General features: G+C 40.6%; 1 protein-coding gene across 1 annotated transcript in view; it reads left to right on the top strand.

Annotated features, from left to right (window-relative positions):
• LOC115059288 (ATP-binding cassette sub-family A member 1) overlaps nucleotides 1-23,268 on the top strand; it is a 125,975-nt gene that overhangs the window by 91,601 nt on the left and 11,106 nt on the right. The window contains exons 39-47 of the mRNA XM_029526947.1: nucleotides 3,184-3,307; nucleotides 5,591-5,720; nucleotides 6,109-6,229; nucleotides 10,746-10,808; nucleotides 12,125-12,231; nucleotides 14,993-15,134; nucleotides 16,057-16,191; nucleotides 17,917-18,020; nucleotides 19,169-19,261. Of these exons, the coding sequence (XP_029382807.1) occupies nucleotides 3,184-3,307; nucleotides 5,591-5,720; nucleotides 6,109-6,229; nucleotides 10,746-10,808; nucleotides 12,125-12,231; nucleotides 14,993-15,134; nucleotides 16,057-16,191; nucleotides 17,917-18,020; nucleotides 19,169-19,261 (1,019 nt within the window). The remainder of the gene's footprint in view (nucleotides 1-3,183; nucleotides 3,308-5,590; nucleotides 5,721-6,108; nucleotides 6,230-10,745; nucleotides 10,809-12,124; nucleotides 12,232-14,992; nucleotides 15,135-16,056; nucleotides 16,192-17,916; nucleotides 18,021-19,168; nucleotides 19,262-23,268) is intronic.

Below are 23,268 nucleotides of genomic sequence, written 5' to 3'. Positions count from 1 at the left end.
TTTCAAACACAGGGTGGATCTAGATCCCTTTTGGGCATAGCACCATTTTCTGGCAGAGGAAATAGAAAAAGTAACAGACTGAGCGAGCAGGGCTGCACTGTTACAGACTCTGTGCCCCAGTTTTGTCTTCAGACCAACAGGGAGATTTTCTTCCCCTCAGGACTGTCCAGCTCCCTGCGGATTGCATCAATCCAAGTCTGACTTGTAAGCTTGGAGCAGTGTCTGAGTCAACACCTCCACCACGTGCCACTCAGAGATATCCACAGGCATGGATAGATTTTCCAGGATAAAGCTGTCCGTGCGACAGTGTGGCCAGGTATTAGCTGTCTCATGTAGGGTAATTGGAGTCCAGAAGCTTCAGAGGATGTTTAAAACTGTAGTGTTTATATTCTATTCTTCATAAAGAAGGAGTGACTTGAGCTGGCTAGTCTCTCAACTCTTTTCTCCAAAATCATTTGCCTGGCACCTGAAACACAATGTGGCCAAAAGTCCATAAAACTCCTGATTTAGCTGCTTTACAGGATTCTAGCTTTTACGCAAACTCCAAAAAACATGAATATTTTTTCCAGCAAATATATAAGTAGACTGTTGGAGCCATCTATTGTGTCTGTCTGCTTTCATTGCGATTCCCAGCATTATGAATGAAGTTGTGCTGTGGGAATAAGCGCAAGTAGCGATATGGGTCAGATAAGCGCCTCGCAGACTGTGCCACCTTCAAAACCATTTGAAAATGATTTATGAGCATATAGCACAAATGTGTGGGGGAAGATTGTGCAGCATTTTGTCATCCCTGAATAACAGCCTCTTAGATCTCCTTGATGAACATCCAGCCAAGAGAAGATGTGTTATTTCATGTATTGATTTCAAATTAGGTCCGGCTTTCTTTGCATTCCTCTGCCAGACAGATGGGCCACATTCAGCCAAGGTCAAAGCTACTGTTTGTTTATTTGACTTTATCTCCGTGCAGGCTTAGTGTTGACTGAAAAGAACAGTGGTGCCTTCAACAAAAACCCCTTGATATGTGTCTGTATATTTGTGTGTTTACCTGCGTTCGCTAACAACCAAGGGACAAATAAAAGTGTTTGAGATGACACACAAACAGAAAAAAAGATGTTGTTAATCTCATCTTTAGGTACTGTTACAGACTATAAAATTCTCTCTGTCTCTCTCTATATATATGTTTAGGTGTATACAGTTTATAGATAGACATATATATATATATACATATATATATATGGCTCTTCAAACGTGCAAATGTAGATAAAAGAAGTGATGAATGTTGAATGGATTGCTGGCCATCTGAAGGTTTGTTTTGGCACCATGATCAATGAGGCCTTATCACACATTTGTATCTGTCGGCGAGGTCAGTATAAAACAAATGGACAAAAAAAAAAAAAAAAAATCTGATATCTGTATCGCCTCTTAATTTCAAACTGTGTACTTTTTGTCACAAAACCATTAAGTTACATTTCTTTCTTATCTGAATGCCCTTATATAAAATATCTTACAAATGATGTTAAAAAGGACAGGGACTGTTGGCCATTGATCATTTTTCTTTACATTTACCCCAGATAGGTTTGGATATAATGTCTGAGTATTGCTTGTCTTGGAGTTTCACCTTCTGACTGATAAATAGTTTCCCTAACTCTAACCTATCCCATGCTTTACAGGACACAGTCAGCACCGGTCCCACACATGTACTAAAAATATCAAACACCTGTTTTTCTTTTGTTTGTGCCAAAGAAGAAAAGTTAATTAACCTTCTTGTGAGAAGTTATGTATTGTATTAATGAACTGATTTCTGGCTGAAGCTACATGCCAGAAAGCTGGACTCCATCAAGTTAATGACATCGGTGAGCTTTCTGAGATGGTTGTAGACAGATAGTGTTAGCCAGACTGCGCTCACTCACTCGCTGTTGGCCAGCTGCATATTTACTGCACAGTCATGAATGACATGAGTCTTTTTATCTAACTCTGTGCAAGAACTAATACGTATTCAAATACATCTTTAAAATAAATTTCAAATGATTCCTGTAGTAGATAGCCTTCTATTGAAATTGCTGAGGCAAAAAAAATCTTTAAATCTGACTTCTGGGTTGTCTTTTAAGGCTGAAGGTTATAAGACTATACACTCAACTGCCAACTGAAAGCTTACTCTGTGAAACTTATAAATCACAGAGCAGTTACACACATTCATGAATAAATTCAGCAACAATAATGGCCGTCCTCTGGAAAGCTTGCGCAGTTTGAACAAAATGCACTGCTGTCCCTGCCCCACCTACTCATTGCTCAGACTTGGGCAAAAACAGAAATGATGAATTTATAGTCTCTCTCCGTGTATGCAAGAGCTTTGAAGACTGTGCTGCAATGAAGCTGTATGCATAATGTATGAACTTGGTTTGAACGCCATGCCGCGCCAAATGTAGAAATATTTTGACTTCTTTCTCACTCTTTCCTTCCTCCCTGAATGACTGTACTTCCTTCCTGATTCAGACTCATTTGCTTCATGCATGTCCACCGTGTCTTCATTTAATTAATTATTGTTTTTGTTCTGTAATAGATTATCGAATCAACTGAGGCAGGAATAAAGGGGAATCGAGTTTATGGTGGGGAGGTGTAGCAAGGAAAAGATAAGAGGATTCTTTTCATATGTACGCCTTGTGAAACAGGTATATGTTTGTATCAGTTCTTGTACACAGTGTTTGAAGGAAGAAAAGAATCAAATACAGAGAGCGTCCATAGGTGTTTTCAAATTGCTTTGTTCTTTTTCAATTATCTTTCATGTCTGGATGCCCTTTCCCCTCTAAGGGATGATTTTAAGGCTGAACATCTGTTCACCTGAGTGTGTTTGCACATAATGTATGTGTACCACCCCACACATCACACCAAGTGTGCCACTTGGTGCCTCAAAACACAAGGGCACTCAGTATGCATAGGGAGTGTGGGATGTTGGTTAATTATCCACAGTTGCGTCAGGGCAGCTACACGCTGTCCTCCAAACCTCCTGAGCTTCTGGCCCTGTAGATTCAAGTCAACATATCGAACTTGTGCTGGTTAATTCCCCATCAGAGCTCAAATGTTCAAAGCTATCACACGCCACTAATTTGTGTCTTTTTTGTTTGTGTGTGTGTGTGTGCGTGCGTGCGTGCGTGCGTGCGTGCATGTGTGCTTCCAACTCAACAGAATGTCTCCCACATCAACAATATTGTGAAGCAGGTGCTTCTGATATTCCCACATTTCTGTCTGGGCAGAGGGTTAATTGACATGGCCACGAACCAGGCAATGGCCAACCTCTTCAGCAGTTTTGGTAAGAGGCCACCCCCGTTGTGACAGCATAGCCAATCTTTGAGAAAAGGAAATGCCCATTAATATCATCTATCCAAATCTATGTTGTAGTATTAAGTTTAAATATTAAATTTTCTTCAAGCAAAAGCGAAAAGCATCCTTCAACTGGGTGAAATATTTTCTTCCTCTTCTTTGTCAATACATGACAAATGAGCATGACTCAGGAAACTACATTTTAATACCTAAACAGCAAGCTGTATAATTTAAAAAAAAAAAGTGTGGCTGATTCATTTTCACACATTTCACTGCTTTTGACGTGTTGTCTTTGGATGGCAACCAGATATGTGGTTATAGCTGTCAGCATGCTTTTAACCTGAAGAGAAGGTACCCAATATAAAAAAGACGACTGTGCCTCAACCTACTTGATTATAATCATAACCTTGCTATCTTTTCAAAGGTAACTCTTGAAAATTTTAACCAGAAAGCTAAAATTGACAAATAACCAAGGTTATAGATCCATAAATGAATATAAGTGTTTATTTATTTTTGCCTTGCCTGTTTTTTTTTTTGGGGGGGGGGGTTTTGGGGGGAGGCATGAAAATCAGATTATAAGGTGAACTCACACCTTCTGCGTGGGAAACACTTCTGAGCTATAACCACACTTCTGAACATATTCTTTGTCAGCACGCTTTGCAGTGATGGGTGGATCCTAAAATGCTTTGCACAGATAGGATCTTGAGACTTAGAGCTTTCAAGCAACATGTAATTTATCAAGATTGTCCCGTTCAGATCAAAACAAGTTAGATCTGAGTCAGCATCTAGCACAAAAAACAGTCTGAATTCGACTTTACTGTACTTCATAAAAACAGGAAAAGCATGCTAAAAGTCTGCTAACAGATGTTTTCCACAGTATTCTTTCATTAGCATGTAGGTAAAAACAAACTATTACTTTGCTCTGCTTCAATCTGGAAAAGCTTTTAGTGATCCCTGCTTGTTCATTATGTATATTATTGTCATACGCATGTGGACTAATGTCAAATATCTAGTATGCAAAAGACAAACCAAGCCCAAGATGTCTTTGCCCTGAAAATATTTTGTGGATTTGTCTGTTAACATTCATGAAATTATTTGAAAATGAGTTACAGCATTCAGTCAAAGTGGAATTTTGAACTGATAATGTTGCCAAATGAAAAGCTCTGTGAGATGCAAGTCTATTTAACTCCAAACCGCTGCTTTTTCCTATGTCTGTACCAAATTCATTTCATAGCAAAGCCACAATTACAAGACGTAATGTGGCATGGCTAGTTTGGCTATAAAGTAGTTTCCTCCCGTTGACCATGATTTAAGGCCTCAAAAAAAACTTCCCTTTCCTTTAAAGTGATGTTGCACTGCTCCACAGAAAGCTAGCTCTTTATCCAGCCAGTTAGAGAAATATTTGACCAGTAACACAACCCCTCAAACCCTCTCTCGAGCTCGAGCTGCTTTCAAAATGTTGGCCATTAAATTTAGACAGGGAAAACGGAGAAGAGGAGAACAGGGCTGTGGAGGTGGTGTCAGGGTTGAGGGGGCCATCAAGAGGCAAAGAGGCACATGAAAGAGGAAGAGGAGTCTTATCTGTAGAGAGATGGAGTAGGAAATAGTGGTGTGAGGAATCATTTGCGGCAGTGGTGGAGAGCAAGAAGAGAAAAGCAATCACAACTTAAAAGGACTAGTGTGGAGAGGGGCTATTTACCAGAGAATGAGACCAAAAGCGCTTTCGTTTTTCTTGTCTCCTTACTCTCCCCCCTCAGGCTCAAGGGTTGTAGAAGCTGAGAAGAGGAAAGAGATAGGAGTATTGAAAATGATTAGAGTTGGGGGGCTGTCGCCAGTTTTCTTACGTGTTCATTAGCCAAAAGAGGCTTCAACATGAAAAGTGCAGGATGTTACCAATTCCCTCACATGAGATAGGTGACAGCATTTTTTTTTTTTTTTTATCTTTTATTTTCAAGGCCCTGCTGGCTTTCACTGTTGAATATGTCCCAAAAACACTTCAGAGAGTTGACAAATTCCACCTCTCCACTAACTTTTGACAATAACAGCAAAATTTGGCTGTCCATGAAAGAAAATACACATCTGGTAATTGATTTTTGTTGTGACAGCATTTCTGCTAAATCATTCTCTGAGCTCGAAGATAAGGGCTGTAAATTAACATAAATGATGCAGAGCAATTATGCATTTAATTACCTCCTCTCGCCTGTTTGTATTAACTTTATTTATTTGTTTGTTTGTTTTGTTCTTTTCCCATTCATCTTACCTTCTTTAACAGAAGAAGACCGTTTCAAGGATCCGCTCAGTTGGGAAATGGTGGGAAAGAATCTTTGTGCCATGTCCATTCAGGGAATTGTCATGTTTGCCATCACAATACTCATCCAATATAAGTTCTTCTGCAGACCAAGGTAAAGCGCAACAACGTGTGCTGAGAACAATTTGTCCGTGCCAATGTGTGTTGATGTTTATTTAAGACATCATCCAATATTTGTTTCCTTCCTTCTTTCTTTCATTTACATGAGAAGTGTATTGTATATGCAGTTTATATTAAACATCTGTTGCACAGTGAATATGTCAGGCAAGCACTATCCAATTTTTCCCTTTGCGTTGTTTATTCAGTCCAAAACCATGGTTGCCATGGAAACTAATGCCTATGACTTCCACTATTTATGAAAATTGCAGAGATTGGTTCACTGTGCTTAAACTTCGACCCACATAATTTGGCATGCGAATTCATGTTAATTTTAATGAAGGGTGTTATACCAACTGCATTTGACTTCTCTCTCTCTCTGTCAGGCTTATTTCAGGGAAGTCATTATCTGTGGACGAAGAGGATATCGATGTTGCCCGCGAACGTGCACGAGTGTACGAGGGCAGAGCTGCAAATGACCTCCTGAGGATCTGTGACCTCACAAAGGTAGTTGTTTGAATAGATGATACTCCTTTCTCACTTGACCTCTCTGATATTTCATTCTTTTCTTTCATTGTTCATTTTGGCTTTTTACTTGATATTTTACATGTTATGAGATTGTGGTTGATTGTGGAAACAAGCTGCAATTCCAACACAGGACAAAGCCATTTCATTTCAGATCATTAGACCTCTGTCCTCTGACCTATGTGTACTCTTGGCCTCATGCTGCCCTCTGAAGTCTTTGTTCTGCCCTTCACTTTTGTGTTTTTTATATACTCAGTCCATCTACACACCAAAATGCACTCTAATACCTATTATAGCTTATCTCCCTATTCTGTTATTTGTGTATTTTAAATTCTCAGTTTAACCTTTATTTCTGATTCTTCAACTTTCCTAAACCTTTGCAGTACAACGTTTGCACCAGCCTTTTGTTTGTTATAACATTATACAGCAATAACCCTTAGCCTGTTTTTTATTTTTTCATTTCAAGAACATCTTTTTAATTCCAAGAACATCTTTTGAGTTACAGGATCTCTTTTATAAGAGGGTTCATAAATTGCAATAATCCACTTCATGCACATATGTGTGGGTGGAGGTTGTTTTTTTTTTTTTTTTCTTCTTCTTCTTCTTCTTTTTTTGGCACACTTGCAGTCTTCAGTTTTGGGTTGTAAGCCCACAGCTCGATCATAAGTGAGTGTGAAAACCAAACAAAATATAATTTTTTACTGTCTAAAGGTCTGTGCTCCCCCACAGCTCAGGCCCTCCCCTGGTTCTAGTAGGTGAAGTTGAGCCTGCTGTCACACTGCATGCCTCAATGCCGCAGAGATTAACACTTCTTCCAACGGCAGATGTTGCCTCCCTGCAGGCGCCGGGGCAGCAGGAAGTGTCACCACAGCTGCCTGCTTTGCAGCTCCAGTTCCAACAGCTGGACAATCTAACAGCTTTTTTCTTCTTTCCACCCTTCTTCACTGCTTTCTCCCCCAGTTTTCTTCGTCTCACGATACTTAATCTTTCACTTGTTACACAGACACAGCCATGCAACACACTTTGGACAGTAATTACTGAACAAGTGCTGTGTAAAACTGTTGGATGGGTAATATATTACACGTCTTCTCACAGGGTGAAAACTTTTGGAGGGATTTTCTCTTTTCAAGCAAAACTTGTCCAGTTAACTTTTTAATAAACTGCAAACTCATGAAAACACGAAATCCTCAAAAAAAAAAAAACAAGCTCACTGTCCTGTAAAATAAAACCCTAATTTGGTGCCAAAGAGTACATTAGATATGACTGAGCTAGTCTGTTGTTGACAAGAAGCTCAGCCATCGTTCATGTGCACCTTCATGGCTGACAACATTTCTCTGAGATGACACACAGTGGCCCATCACCTCACAAAAACAGCGGTGCGGTGGCAGAAGGCATCAGGATTCTTCCTGCTGTTCCCTCATTGACTCCCACCACAGCTGTGCCCCATCCATTTGGGGTACAGATAACAAATTGATCAATGAGCAAATGGCTTTGGTGTCCATGCACCACCGGCTGGGCCCTGTCATAAATCTAAACATGCCTCTGAAGCGATCGACAGGCCATCAATCATGTGTCATATTTCTGCTCCTCCCCTTCCTTTTCCTGCTAGTCCAAACAGGAGTGCTTTACTATGTGCTCCACCTGCTAGCCTTCACTTAGCTCTGGTATTATCATCAGCACTGTAATCGATGGAGAATCTAATGGAAGTCCATCTGTGAACACCTTCCGGCCCAGTGCTGTCAGTTTAACCTTCCAGTCACTCACTAAACTGACAGCACAAGTTTTAAAGAATCCAGTGGCTAATGAATGTGCATCTCTGCACTTACTGTACAAATGCAACCCCTATGGCTGGGTGATCTGGCAAAAAGTAGCATCACTTTACATGTAAATACATTTTATAATACTGTAAAATGTAAATACTTTACATTAATACATGTAAATAAAATGTAAGTCAGAGACATAAGCATGTTGCTTCAGCCTCAGAGTAAGGAAATAAGGAAACAGATCCAATTTCCAGAAACCATATTTGTTGAAGGTTTCTTCTCTGCTTCTTTCTTTAACATAATGTAATTTGTATTCTGTTTTATTATTTAATTCCCAAAAATAACTTGGTCATTTAAAACCACTGGGGTACTTCTGCAGTTACCAGAAGCATTTGTACAGATGGAGTGGGCCGATTGGGAGTCACTGGCTTTGTGTACCTCAATATAGCGCCACATATTACTGTTAGTGATTTGTGGAATAGATGGACTACATGTCACAGACTCCTTTTTAAATAACGTGGTGTCCGTTTCTACCCAAGTTATGACATTCAGACATTAAAGCTTGTGATTTTCTAACATAAACCTATGTTTCAGGGTTGCACAACGGCCATCATCATCATGTTCTTCCAGCTGTCTCATCTGATTAGACATCGGCCTGTTTATCATGACAGCTGCTGTGGCACTCAAGTCATAGGGGAATTATCCTTTAATTGCCTTCTTCCACACATGCGTCTGCTGCTTTGATGTAGCTTTAGCCCTGCAAACTATCACTAAAAAGTATTGCGAGTAATTCAGGTTGATGTGTACTGAGTGCACCTGCGAGATGGCAGAGGAAGTATGATGGATCTGTGAAACTTCTGTTTGTATCAAATGCTTCTTTTGATGTGCCAACTGTGTAAAAAATGCAGTGTCATTGTTTGTCAGGCTTGGAAATGGCAGTTCTAAATTTACATTTGCCTTGTAGCATTCATCGTACATCTGAGGCAGCTGACTGTCTGTAATGGTGGATATTTAGTTAAAATTCCATTTCAGTTCCATGTAAGACTGAGGACACTGTGCTGGCACCTGTCAGTTTTAATGAACGTTCACCATTTCAGTTTGACACGTAAACATACTCAGTGCTTGTAGAGAACTATGGTTTCAACTTTTGAAAAGTGAAAACACAGCCAATGGTACTCATTCTTTCATAACTTAAAGGGACAGAGATTTGTCCTTGATTTTGAATGTTAAATGTCTTAACTGTCACATTCAGCAACAACAACAAAGCTCTTGCCTTGTCTTTTTTGTGCTAGAGCGAGACAACGCTGCTTTCAAACCACTTTGAAATCATATCAAACCCTTACGTAGTGTTGGATGTGGAAAAACCCCTCATGCACTAAGTACTTCATGTTGTTGTCTTTTTTTTGGGGGGGGAGGTTTGGTTTTTGTTTTTTTGTTTTAAAAACTGTGCACTTCAAGTTCAGGTTTCTTTATCTCCCCTGGTGAGACTCCTCAGATGATGCACATTGGAATGTAAATGGGCTTGGGTAAGGTTGGTCAGCGTGGGAGGATGTAGATGCACTGTGGAAAGTTCTCAAGTCAAAAGTGAAAAACATCAAGCTCTTCTTCATTTCCACTGTCACTACATGATGTTTGTGATGTACTGACTCACGGTCAAAATGTTCCATTTTTCTCTTTGTCTTTAGAGATGGGGTTTTGTACCTCATGGGGTCTAGTTTTTTGTCTTTTTTTTTAGGTATACTATGAGTAATGTCACTGCCAAAGGGTGCATCATTCACTTTCATCAAATATCATCAAGTGCTCTGAAACTTGGAATCAGGGGTGGATTTTAATGACTCTGGTGATTCTCTCAAATTTTCACTTCAACACCTCAATAACAGAATATCTGTAAAGTTAAGGTCTACTTTGAAGTTGAATTAATGCCCACATGGCTTGTGGTTGACTTCACCAACATAAAAGTTAAAATGTTATAGCTGCACTAGCTCGCCCGTCGGCATGATGGGGTGCCACTTGGTGGGGATCAAAGCTGAGCTTAAATAAGAGCAAATATTGGGCATTGCACTTTCATCAGGTGGGACGTAGAAGCACAGCTCTAATTAAATGTTTCTTTATCCTTCAACAATCTGTTGTGTAATTAGCATTGTGTCCGTAGGGGTTACTGTGGCTATAGATTTTTCGACCTGGATTATGTTTAACTGACTTCTCTCTTCTAGTATATGAGACGAAAGACAGACTATTTTCCCTAAAGTCATCATACTGCACAACTAAGCTGTTTAAAGTTGGTATCCCTACATGAAATATTGGCCAACTTGCGAGTGTTGAAGGTTTATTGACAAAACTTTAGTGGTACTCAGAGTGGAGACAGATTTCTTCATGAATGCTGTCATTGCACTCACAAATACTAATGTTCATATCCTCTCTCTCTCTTTCCCGCTGTCCTGATGTGCAAGGGTCTCACTGTCCCCCCCCCCCCACAGAATCTTTTCCCATCTGGCTCACTCAACTGATGCAAATTACCCTTTCTCGTTAAAATTTGTTACCTTCACTTTCACTGTGTCTCTTTGTCCTTTTTTATTCACCTGCATCTTCCATCTCACCTCTTTCCTGCTGCTCTGGTGTAGCGCTCCATATTTTCTCATGCCATCCTCTCTGCTATCTTTCACACTGTCTGCTCCCCACCCTTTCTTGCCTCTCTGGCAAGCCAGTTGATTCATTATATTGTCTGCTCCCTGCAGGTATACCCTCAGAAGAGCACCCCTGCTGTGGACAAGCTATGTGTGGGTGTACCTGCTGCAGAGGTGAGCCAGACGCTGCTGAATCATACGAATGCAAGTCACATTTGCCCATTTTGCATCACCTAAATTGGAACTAAGACATTCATTGAATGAAATAAGATGCATTCATTGAAAAATTTTCCATCTGTCCATCCATCTTCATCCGCTTATTCAGGGTTGGGTTGTAAAAAATTTTACATTAATTACAATATTAACACTTTGACTAAGATTTGATTTCAGTCTGCCTTTATTTCCTGCTGCCAAGCTGGGACAAACTACAATAGCTTCCAAACAATGCTGAGAGAAGGTGCGAGGAAGAACACTAATCTCCTTATTAGCCTTGTTTTCTACCATTATGCTACTGCAGAGCATGTGTTTGTTAAAAATACACAAGCAGAACATTGCTAGTTCAACTGCGTGTGGAGGATCCAGCGGCATTTAATTTAGTTTGTACACTAATTTTAACAATTACAATACGGCAAAGTGAACCTTCTTATCAAGAAAACCTTAACAGGAGTTAGAAGATGCTACAAATGCTAACACACGTGCTCTCTGACTGCCATCTAAGATACATCAATTCTGGAAACTTGATTTAAACAGAATCTGAGCGGTGATTGGTGGGCCTTCCGCTGGTTTCCATTCTCTCTGCCACTGTTTGCTCCAAGCCCAGTGTAAATGCCAGCGGAATATTGTTATTCAGTGGGCTCTGCTGATCACACACTGCATTTCCATGCATTATTTACATTCAGCTTAGCTCTCATCTGTGCATTCACAAGCACAGGTCGCAAACAAGAGGGGATCAATGCAAGACAGCAATCAAATATTTATGCCACAGCCAGTACACCTAAGGTGGGTCACACGACTGCAGGGCACCGCAGAGACAACTTGCTGCTTCACACCCTCCAGAGACAAGTAAAATCAGCAGCATCAGGGAGAACAGAAAAGAGGATAATGTTTGCTGTAGCAATTTACAGAGGCAAGGAAAAATGCTGCTGGGAATACTCAGCTTTTTACACCATTTGTCCCTGTGTGTCTACTGTGTTGATTTAGTGTCTGTTATATTGTTTGTGTACGGAAATCAATTTGTTGTTTCTAAACACTGGACTAGTCAATCGCACTTATCTGTATTGTATTTTAATTCATATTTACGTTATTTACACAGCCTGTAGGTTGATCAAGGAATAAACTTCATTTAAGAGGATAAGTTAGGTTTTATGAAATCGACATTCCGAATATTTGACTTGACTTCCACCACAATTGTGTCCTGTGTGTTTTCCAATGAGGCTAGTTTGTGCAAAACACAGTTTTTCTAATGGAGGCCTCCCTGTTGTCCCCACCAGTGTTTTGGCTTGCTGGGAATCAATGGTGCTGGGAAAACCACCACATTTAAGATGCTGACAGGAGACATTCCAGTCTCCAGTGGAGAGGCCTTCCTAAATGGATACAGGTGAGGTGCTAATTCCCACTACTGCACAGTACAACTCATCATAATTAACCACCCAACACGGGGTTTCAGGTGGGATTTCAGCTGAGGAGTTTTATTTTTAGCTCTCACCTTTTTTCAGAGCTGCTGCTTCTCTGTAAAACAGCTTTCTATTACTCTCTCAAGCTTTTTCTCTTTGTTTTTCTTGGATACATAGTTCTGATGTCTCTCATAAATTCTGCCATCTCTGCCTTTTCAACCTCACTCCTCTCATACCTGCTTACCGAGAAATTCTCAGAAATGCTTTATTCTCTGCTCTCTCTCTCTCGTTTGACCTCTTGCAAATCTTTCACATACATCATTGCTTTTTGCATCCCCGCCCTTTACCTTTCTATGTTTTTTGTTGCTGCCTTGCAGAATCAGTCACAAGAAAACTTTGTATATGCCAAAAGCTTGATATTGCCAATATGAGGCTTGCTCTTCCTTATTTTAGGAACAAACAGGTAGGTTCGCTTACCTTGGCATGCATCTGTGTGTTAGCATGGCTGAGAGCGAGCTGCTGTTGGATCATAGCGAATGTACACATATTTCACCTTGTTTTTAACAAAGAAAACATGTTAAATGTAGCAGGGCCTAACACGACAGTATTAATGTTGGTTAATGTGATTAATGGAGATTAAAGAAAAATCCCTGAGGCCTTTCGAGGAAAAACTGAAGAGAGATGAAAACGTGATTACACCCATTCTTCTCTTTTCAGCTCTTTACACTTTCTATGCATTCTCACAAAGAATGATCAAAAGAAGAGAAGAAGCGGTATCTCTTAAATGGAAGTCTCTGCTCTCCTGACAACTTTCTCTCTTATCAGTAAATTTGAGCTCACAAAGAATCGTTCATAACTGCAGCCACCGTTTGTTTACCACCCAGTGGTACTGCCCATCGAATGCTAAAGAGAAATGCCAGCCTGCTAAGACCAACAATAAACTGACAGTAGCAGTGGACCACCTCACTTGTGATTCAAAGGATAATATTGGCACTATTGTCATGTATGCTGAGCAAGAGCCACCCATTAGGACTTTTAAAGTTCACCAATTAGTACTAATTATTTTTATGAGCAGGCTGTTTTAACTAATACACAGGACATTATATCATTGCCAATATTCAGTATGTTGTTCAAACATTCAGAATGTAATGTGGGAATGTATGGGTTCCAATTCAATCAGTAAAACAGGAAGGGGTATTGTTACATTTCAGGAGTTGTTTGACTATTGCAAGGAACATGTTGATGCAAATCATAATTAAGAAAATTGAAATGTAAGAAAGCTTTTGATCAAGAATTCTAGATTTGAACTAAGCAGAAAGTGTTTCAGACATTCATCAGCTCCTAGTCAGAGAAGTTCTGTGTCTCCTTTCCTTCAAAATGTCCTCCCAGCTAAGATGACTTCATAGACGCTCAGTGAGGTAGAAAACAGAAGTCAAGGATAAAATGTAAAGACTTAAAGGAGTGATAACATCTCTGTTATTGGCTCTGCCTCAAACAGATAATGGTGCATTGTTGCTCGGAGCACGATGTGCATTTACCCCACAGACAAAGTTGTTGCTCTCCAAAACAAACAGACTAAAGCACAATTTAAGTGCCAGCCATTTATCCTTTAATGGTCCCGAAGTCCTCCTAAGTGTTTTGCAGGTCTGATGAGAAGCTACTGGAAGAGGATTATTTAGTTATATTTTTGACATTATAACTGCCAGAGGAGGTTTGAACTCTGAAGAGTCAGTCACTTTTTCCATGGGCTTTGTAAATGTTCAGTGGTTGTGAAGGCTTATATTAGCTGAAGGACACTGTATTTGTCTGTACTTCCACATACATTTGGTTACAGCCATGGCAGTAGTTTCCTCTGCGTTCACCCTTTATGTAATGTTAAACACCTGTTTGAAGTAAAATACTGAAAATTTCTGACTAAACCTTAAAATAGACCATTCAATGGTATAATGTAAAGATGTAATTTTGCCAAACATTCAAAAATTACATGGAAGCTTTGAGAAAATGGAGACAGCACATAGAATATAACACACACAGCTAAAAATTCATTAATATGTTTGTCTGGATTGACTTTAGTTTTTGGGCATTATCAGTAAGTCTCCAAAGGTTAATTCTTTGACCCTTCAGCTGGAAACTAACAAACTAAAGGTGGAGTTGCTGTGGCGTGTTCCTAAATCTGCTAAAAGCCATAACCTACTCTTATCAAGAACCTTTATCAAAACTAAAACAAAACGCAATATTAGACCACTAAAGCTCTCAGCCCCCAAACACATCAAATTGCATTTAGCTTCCCTGAGGCTGGCCATTGCTCCAGGAAAATAACATTTGATGGGAAAAAATGAGTCCAATATTATGTCTGAGAAAACAAAGCAGCTATGAAAAAAAGAAAATCAGTAGCATTTGCTCATCACAGGAAAGGAGCATTCAACCAGAACTGTTGCTGCTGTTGCTGGCCTGTAGAGGGTGCATGTTGCTGTGCTCAGAGCTGCATGCTGGGGAAAGATTCCAGTTTTGTTGCCCACTAGTATGGTATATATGAAATGAGCCACTCTGCTTCTCCATAATAGTTCAAAAGACTTTCAAATGGAAAACAGGCTGTGACACTCTCAGCCTCTCTCTCACACACACACACACACACACACACACACACACACACACACACAAATAGTAAAGGCGTATCATATAATCTTTAGGTCTTTAACTTTCATGGCATCCACTGACAGGTAATGTGTATATTCTCTTTCCCAGCATACGAACAGAATTGAGGGACGTGCACCAGAACCTAGGCTACTGTCCTCAGTTCGATGCGATCAATGAGCTGCTTACTGGACGAGAACACCTGGAGTTTTACGCCAGGTTACGAGGGGTACCAGAAAAAGACGTCCCCATGGTAACTGTTATCTCCTTTCATGCTTCTTGTTCTTCTACCTTTAAATGAATTGTCTCTCTTAAGGCTCATACTATGAAGCAGTTTATGAACATGAATGTAGATTAGCTATCATTGGCACGCACTCATTTGCAACTTGTTTATTTTCTTTAAAGGTGTTTTTATTTTTATCATCAAAAGCTAGAACCCATGTAGGGCAAGCTAGAGCGTACGTCAAAGTGATAGATAACCTCAATGGGAGAAGCTATACATAATGAAAAATGAACCAGCGGTAGGAAAGCAGCAGCTGTGGGTTATGGCTCTACATTATTCACCATGCCTAGTGGTGTGGCCAGCCCTCTGTGGCCTCACTGCACTCGTCTTGCACCGCCTGCTTCTACAACAGTAAGATCAAAAGAGGAAGCTGGCAGCGACCATAGGCCTCAGACCCAGCACCAGAACTTTGATCTCATAGCTGCAGTCCAAAGGGACCCTGTTCGGCACTGCGAGCAAAAGTCTCAATTTTACTGCGGCCCATTGTCATATAGCTGTCTTGGTGGCACGCCATCAACCAAACCCTTATGTTGTCATATTTGCATAATCCTCAATCACATAAATCCAAATGTATCTGCAAGGGATGTATTGTAAATGAAATCCAGGGCCTAAAGCCTGCAAGTACTGTGACACATGGACATCCTTTGAGACCTGGCAGGATTGTGCACATGATCACCGGTGTTCGACAAGAAATCGCTGAAATAGCAGGGAGAACAGTAAAGTACCTCAACAGCCTGTGATTAGGGTCTTACAGTGATGCCAGCTGTCAAGCCTTGTCCTTGAAAGCCACAGCGCTTAAATACGCAGGAAGTCCAAGCCAAAATATCATCTATCATGGAAACACTCTTCTCGACACCATAATGGTCACTTTGTGTTCTTTTCTCTTCAAAAGGTGGCTGAGTGGGGAATCCAGAAGTTGGGGCTGGTCAAATATTCCAACAGGTCGGCAGGAACCTACAGTGGTGGGAACAAACGCAAACTCTCTACAGCCATAGCCTTAATCGGCTGTCCTCCAGTGATCTTTTTGGTGAGATACAGCTTTTTGACAAGTTGTATACGGAAAAAATGTGATACACTTTTTGTTTTTTTAAGACTCAAGACTGTAGCATTTTAAATCAATATTAATGAGGTACAGATGTTTGGATTCCAGCAGATCTGGAGCTGTTCCCAACTTTACATGCACATAGAGACTAGACTGTTACAAGAAGATGATGGTGTTTAGGCTAATGTGTGCTTTCAGAAATGACAAATAGGAAATACACGATATAGATCAAATTCACAAACCCTTACTGAACTTCCCCAAAGGATCACAGGCACATTACTTGTAGATGAGAAGGGTGTATATTTCAGAGGTCACTCACTGGTCATGTTTTAATCCAACTATTTTTTCAGGGAGGAACCAATTTGTGCAGCACACAGAACTCTTTTTGGTCGTATTAAATTCCTGTCCATCAGGACTTAAAACTGAGGGCAAAAGCATTTTCTCACCGATGGAAGATTAATGAAAGTATGACTCAGAATATATTGCATCACATGCTTTCAATTTGGTTGCTTAAATGTGACTTAGGAAGTTCTGTCCATGTTATCATGAGGGACAAACTTCAATTACTTTAAATGACATTGGGGACTTTCCTTCTATCAAATAAGTGTTCGTTATAACTATTGCAATTTTTTCTTGTTATCCAACCACGTCCCATGGTCAAATGAAGCAGAAAGACAATATATTTAGTTAATACCCTCAAATGATATGAAATGTACAACATCTTGACATTTCATTTTCTTGCATATGAACTTTAATAAATGCATTATTTTGCATAATTTACAGCTATTCTCCCGATTATTCCACAATAACTGTCTGTCTAGTAATAATCAATCCATAAAAAAATGACATTTACTGAATAATCTTTCCAGACATTTCTGTTTTCTGGCTCAGTTGTGGGCTGTAGAGCTGCTCCAATCCAAACCTCCTTATTTACTCGCCTAAGCCAGCCTAGCCTTCACTTTGAGGCAGTGGGATAATGCGTTGTCAGTGTCTGTGTCAGTTTCAGTATTGTGTGCTAGCCCAGGGAGTCCAGGCGGCCTCGAGGCAGTGCCACATACGGTTTGCACAGGGACACATTGGGCACGGTGATGGAAATACCCCATGGGATTTGTAGGATTGTGCTAGTGAGGGAGAACCAGGCTTGGAACGAAACCATGCAATGGACTGAGTACTGTCACTCTCTAATCGTGCATGGCCAGACTAGCCCTGAGGAAAAAGAAAAAGCAAGTCACTGAGACTGTGTGTGTGTGTGTGTATTGTGCTATGTTGGAGAGGGCTTCAGGATGTGTCTCCATTCTGTGTATGAGTCTACTCAGAATTCACAAAAATTCTACCTATACATCCTGTTTCTTCCCCCAGGTCTGTCTCTCCATCCCTTCTCCAGCCTTTGATGTATGTTTATATGCAAACAAAAAAAATGCACGTTCATTTTATTTATTTATTGTGAGGAGGAAAAAATGCACATTTATTTTCTTTAGACCTTACTGTACACATTGCTCAGAAATTCCTTCTATTACTGTTTTGATAATATCTTAAAAGCTGTCTCACTAATAAATACAAAATGTGGTTTTGTTGTGTTGTGGTATTGCCTTTTCTGTAACACACTATCAAACACACACACGTCATTACACACATTAAAACATGACATCTTACATTCGTCAACGATGTGCAGAAATGGAAACAGATTTTAAGACTTTCCGTGTCTTGTAGGATGAGCCAACTACTGGGATGGACCCCAAGGCCCGACGCTTCCTGTGGGACTGTATCCTCAGTGTCATCAGAGAGAGACGCTCAGTCATCCTCACATCACACAGGTGCAGCATCACACTTCACCACTAAGATGAGGCTGAAACATTTTGTCTCTTCACTATGTAAAAGCAAACCTACCAGTTTGTCCATAAAACGAATATTCATTTTAAATGTTGGAATTATGATTGCTTTGAACTACACCTCAGTTGAAAAGTATTGTTTCCAGTTTGGCAGTTAATAGTGACACCCTGCTTTAAAGCTTACGTGAAGCATAAGGGCATAATGAATACTTGTTTATTTTCCAACTATGAAAAGAGAAACTGTCAATATCGGTCCCGGAGCCTTTTTGTTAAGTTTTCTGGTTTGGGACATTGTTTAGAATGAGGAGAAAATTGGAATGCATCATATTTTGTAAAATTTAAAACCTGATGGTCCAGATAGATATGGAACATTTAACAATTCATGTCCCTATTCATTATACCATTTGCCAAATTACCTTTTGTGTCATCTGTGCTTCTGGCAGTTCATGTGAATAATCTGTGCTGTTGTTTTGTTTGGTATACATTACCATCATTATACGTGTTGCCTTAATCGAAATATAAAAGCATTTGTTGTTGTCCTAGGCAGTGTGGCTGAGCAGCATTAAATCGTCCATGGCATTACCAGGTGGTTGTGTTTTGTTAAGTGGCAGATTCACCAGGTTTTACAAAGTCATAATCCTAATTGCGGCATTTCTCAGAAAGGCTTCACAGGTTTTGCCTAAACTACAAATGGCTCGTGCGCCAGCTCCAGCTCAGAAAGAAAAAAAAAGAAAAAATAGATAATGAGAACTACAGATGGTCCCTTTCTCCCCCTCTAATTCTCAAATCTGTTGTCCATTTAAGGTGTCAAAGTGGACATGTAAAAATGCTCTAATCCTAATTGAAAGTGGAAGTGAGGAAAGTCTAAGGGAATCAGTCGAGCTCTTTATTCATCAAATAATGAGTTGACAATAATCTAAAATTGATGGTGCTTTATCCATCATAAAGACCGTCTGTGTTCTTGTTATGGATCCACCACAGTTGAATTGAATGAGAAGGACAGGCATCACAAAAATATCCCAATTACACAAAGTAATTATTGTCTTTTATCTGGAAAGGAAAGGACTCAAGCATCTGGTATTATTGTTATTTCCCATTTATGCCGCAAAATATCCTGCTCTTTCTCTCACCAGTATGGAAGAGTGTGAAGCACTGTGCACACGCATGGCCATCATGGTAAACGGTCACTTCAAGTGTCTCGGGAGCATCCAGCATCTGAAGAGCAGGTAAGGGTCCTTCTTTTGCCATAGATTGCGTTACAGCAAGAGTACAAAATAAGACAACAAAAAGCGCACAAAAATCTTTGAAGCTCCTTGAATTGAGATGAAAGAAATCCCCCTCTCCCACTGAGCTACTCTGTTATTTATACGGTATATATAAATAACATGAGTCCGTGTAAATTGGCAATGAAAAGAATATGATTCAAGTTTTTCAAGAGAGAGAAGAAAAGAATGCATATCCGTCCTGTATCATTTATTGGTGCGACTCGGAGGGGCTGTGAAGGAAACACACAAAGACGAACGAAATATATCTATCTAGCTATGATGTACACTATCATACAACCTCAGATAAACCCCTGTGTCTTAATGACTAAAGTTCTAGTTCAACTTTTTGGTAAACACTCTTGTCAAGACTTAGCCATCGTGGGAAGACTGCTAACCCAATCAGAGCTGTATGTTCTGATATTTGGTATTAGTCTTTGTCAGTACAGAGACTAATTACCAGTTATCTGTTTTTGTTTACCTTTGTGTAGCAAACAAGCGACAAATGGTATTTACCTTTGAGAGTGGTGATAGGCAGACTCCATAACCTTGGAGCAGTCTTTATGCTAAGCAAATCAGCAGTTGGCCTAATATTTATTTTTTACACATAAGAGTGGCATTAACATTCTCACCCGACTCAGCTTATGTTGCAAAATGTCAGACTGTTCCTAATATTTAATGCATTTGTGTCATTTTGTATCTCTACCTGTCAGTTTGAAGCGTATGCACAGTTACTATAATGTACTCATTTAATTTGCTTACCAGGAACTTTCTTGGTCCATATACTTTGGGGCACCAACCTAAAGATGGCCTTGCTGGAGATAGTGTGGATTTTATTGATTTCACAGGAAAACATCCTTACACACAGCTAATGTGCAGACAGTGTGGTCTGTGGCCTCAGATTACTGTCGCAGTCTTTCTCCGTTATCGCACTTTCACATTTGTTTCTCTCTGGACCCATAAATTATTTCCAGCACCTTCCCTGTCCTTATGCACGCTTTTAATAGGTTTTATACATGCCTCTTTATGTATTGTGCTACATCTTCATAGCAGATATCCCCTGCCCTTAACTTTTAGACCTCAGGTCTGTGCTCTGATATTCATCTGACATTTCCCAAGGCCAGCCCTTATGCCCCAAGCCTAGCATGTAAGAGTGAGGCCGATCCATTACCTTAGGTACAGTCTGGTGACATTATTACCACGCCATTGTGTGATCTTGTAAGAGGAAGGACATTCCACACACATACACTCACAGGCACCCCCGCAAGAGCTGCACTGACGACAGGAATACGTGGTGGCAATCGCTGGGTGGAGAGAAAGATCAATACACCTGGGATGAGGGGTGGAGCAGAACATTTTTCAAGTCATACAAGGGATTAGGGGAAATGCCTGGAACAGCGAAGAGGGGGCAACAGTGTCAAGGGTATTTCTCATCAAGAGCGTTAATGTCATATCATTGGCTGTGCTTTTAGATCGCTGGGGAGGGAGAAAGAGTAGAGTGCAGATAGGGCTAAAAAGAGTGAGAACGAGGGAGAATTGAGAGGCAAATGGCTGAAGTGGGAGAGCAATGTACCAATCAGTCCTTCCCAGATGTTGTGGTAATTGACAGCTCCTCTGTGTCAATTAGACCCTGTCTGCAGGGGGAAGAGCAAGATGGTGTAAATAATTTATGAAGCACACAGGTGGTATAGGATAGGTAAAAGCCATGGGAGTGAACGGGGGGGGGCAGCAAACAAGGGAGGAGGACAGAGGGTTAAACACATGTCCTACTTCACTCAGTGTGCTATCAGGTAAAAGGGAACTGCACTTCACAAGACAAGCAAATGAGAGAAAGTGAGATAAGCATGACGTTTACACCGATTTTTGCTGTGCTTATTTTAGATCTCACACAGACAATTTACATGCTGCTGAAATGCTATCGCTCAGTTCTCGTCACGCAGTGAATAATTTCTAATTAAGCGTCCCTATCTCCAAAGCGCTTTGTGTAATTAATGTTTTATGAGGTGTGGGACCCTGTTAATGACTGAAAAGGCAATTAAGGTCTGTCTTTTCTGTTTTCTTTTCTCCTCACTGTTCCACCGCATGTTTGTGCTACCATGTTGCCCTTCCCCCAACCCCTCTTGCATTTCATCCACTATCATTTACGTTGGTCAGCTCTCATCGATCCAGCTTTGCTGGGTGAAAAAGTGAATGACCAATATTTCATGTTTGAGTCCATCATGTGGGCATGGAGGAGCCTCACTAATGTACAAGCTGTTGCCAGTTTGCAGATGAGAAGACTTCCATCACACAGCAAGGGTTGAAGTCGAGCGGTGGGAGGGGCACAGTTGAAGCTGGTGGCTCGCACGACTGTCACATGGCGCGAGTGCATGACCTGTGAAGTTGGGGGTGGCCTTCCCCTCCCCTGCCTGCAGCTTCATCTCTTTTTCATCACGAGCCCTTGAAAGGAGTGCAGAATCTCACTGTGGGGGTAACTCTCACATTTTCACCCCCTATTGCTCATATGTAATACATGTCCACCCTCCCATATTTGCAGCCCGAGTCCCCCCACCATCTTCTCCCCCAAACCACTCTCCTTCAAAAACCCCTCACCATATTACTCTATTTATTCCTGCCTCTGCTTCTCGCAGGTGGCAAGGCTTCCAACCCAGCCATCCAAGTGCTTGTTAGTGCTGCCCCCTTTGGTTCAGTGCTGACCCTGTCTTTATCACTGAGATCCCCAACTGCTTTTCTAACAACCCGGGTTCTGTGTATCAATCAAGCTGCAACTCAGCCAAAATAATCCATTTAGACTGCTCCAGAGGTGCTTAGAATGTGAGAGGGGCTGGAGTGTTGTTTTGGGTGATGGAACCTGAACAGTAGGGAGGCTATTTCAAGAACCTTGTTCATTATCTTTCACCATGGTTGTTAAAAACATCCTCCTGTCCTGTCCTGATGTTGAGCTCTTCAAATTAATCACACTTTGAAGAATTTATGAAAGGCTGACGGAGAAGAGGAGGAATAAAAAAGTGGGCGGGGGGGTGTGCAAGAGGCTGTAAATAGGGCTTTAGCATGGCGATGTGTGTGGTATGAAAGCTTCCAGGTGTTAAGTAAACCCAAATGAAGTGGAGGAACCAATAAAAACAGCTTCAAAGCTCCCCTATAATCTTGTCAGTGAGGAAGGCCACCCACTAGCCAATGCAGGATTTTTCACTGATTGATATCATTCATATCTTCCGGCTTCATAAGGTACCTGCAATAAGTACACACCGCAGCCTGGAGTATTATTTTCTCCTTGCTTCAGCACGTCATGATATAAAAGTGGGGGATAAAGTGCCTTTAATGCATTAAGGTAATGCGCTGTGGGCGAGGAGAGTTTTTACAAGAGTGGTGTCTAAAAAGTTTGGATCAATCCCCTGAAGTTGACGTTGAGAAGTCCAATAAACTCCTTTCCACTCAGTCTGTGTCAGCTCTGCAGGTGTGCTATTAACTAAAGAGTTTATGGCTTTTAAGTGCATCTCACCAGCAGAGATGGATGACAAAATAATTCTCTTTACAGTTTACAATGCTTCGGTGATGCAGGTGTAATTAAGGCTGCTACGCTGACAGACACAGATGGTATACTGTACGTATACTGTATCTGAGAGCCACCTGCACCCACAGTACACAGCATCTTTACCCTTGATAGTTGGTAATTTATGTGAAGACGTAGTTCTTGTCAACATAACTGTTTTTTGTATCAAAGCAAAATTTTCTTCTACATCTGCATCCAGTCCTTCAAAGTCTGCAAATGTGTTTTATTAGGTCCTTGCTCATGTGTACATCGTTGAAATAACTATAACAAGACCTTTTACAGGCCAGATGATGGTCTTCATGTTAGGTTACAGTTGGCACACTATATTGAACACCGTGAAAGCACATAAAATAAGAAGCACACACATTTAATCACTGAAAGCTGTCACTGAGGAATACTAAACAACTTTCATCATGGT

Source organism: Echeneis naucrates, chromosome 18, assembly GCF_900963305.1.
Source record: "Echeneis naucrates chromosome 18, fEcheNa1.1, whole genome shotgun sequence".
Lineage (NCBI taxonomy): Eukaryota > Metazoa > Chordata > Actinopteri > Carangiformes > Echeneidae > Echeneis > Echeneis naucrates.
Note: the sequence above shows the minus strand (reverse complement) of the source record. Positions and strands in the feature narration are given on the sequence as shown.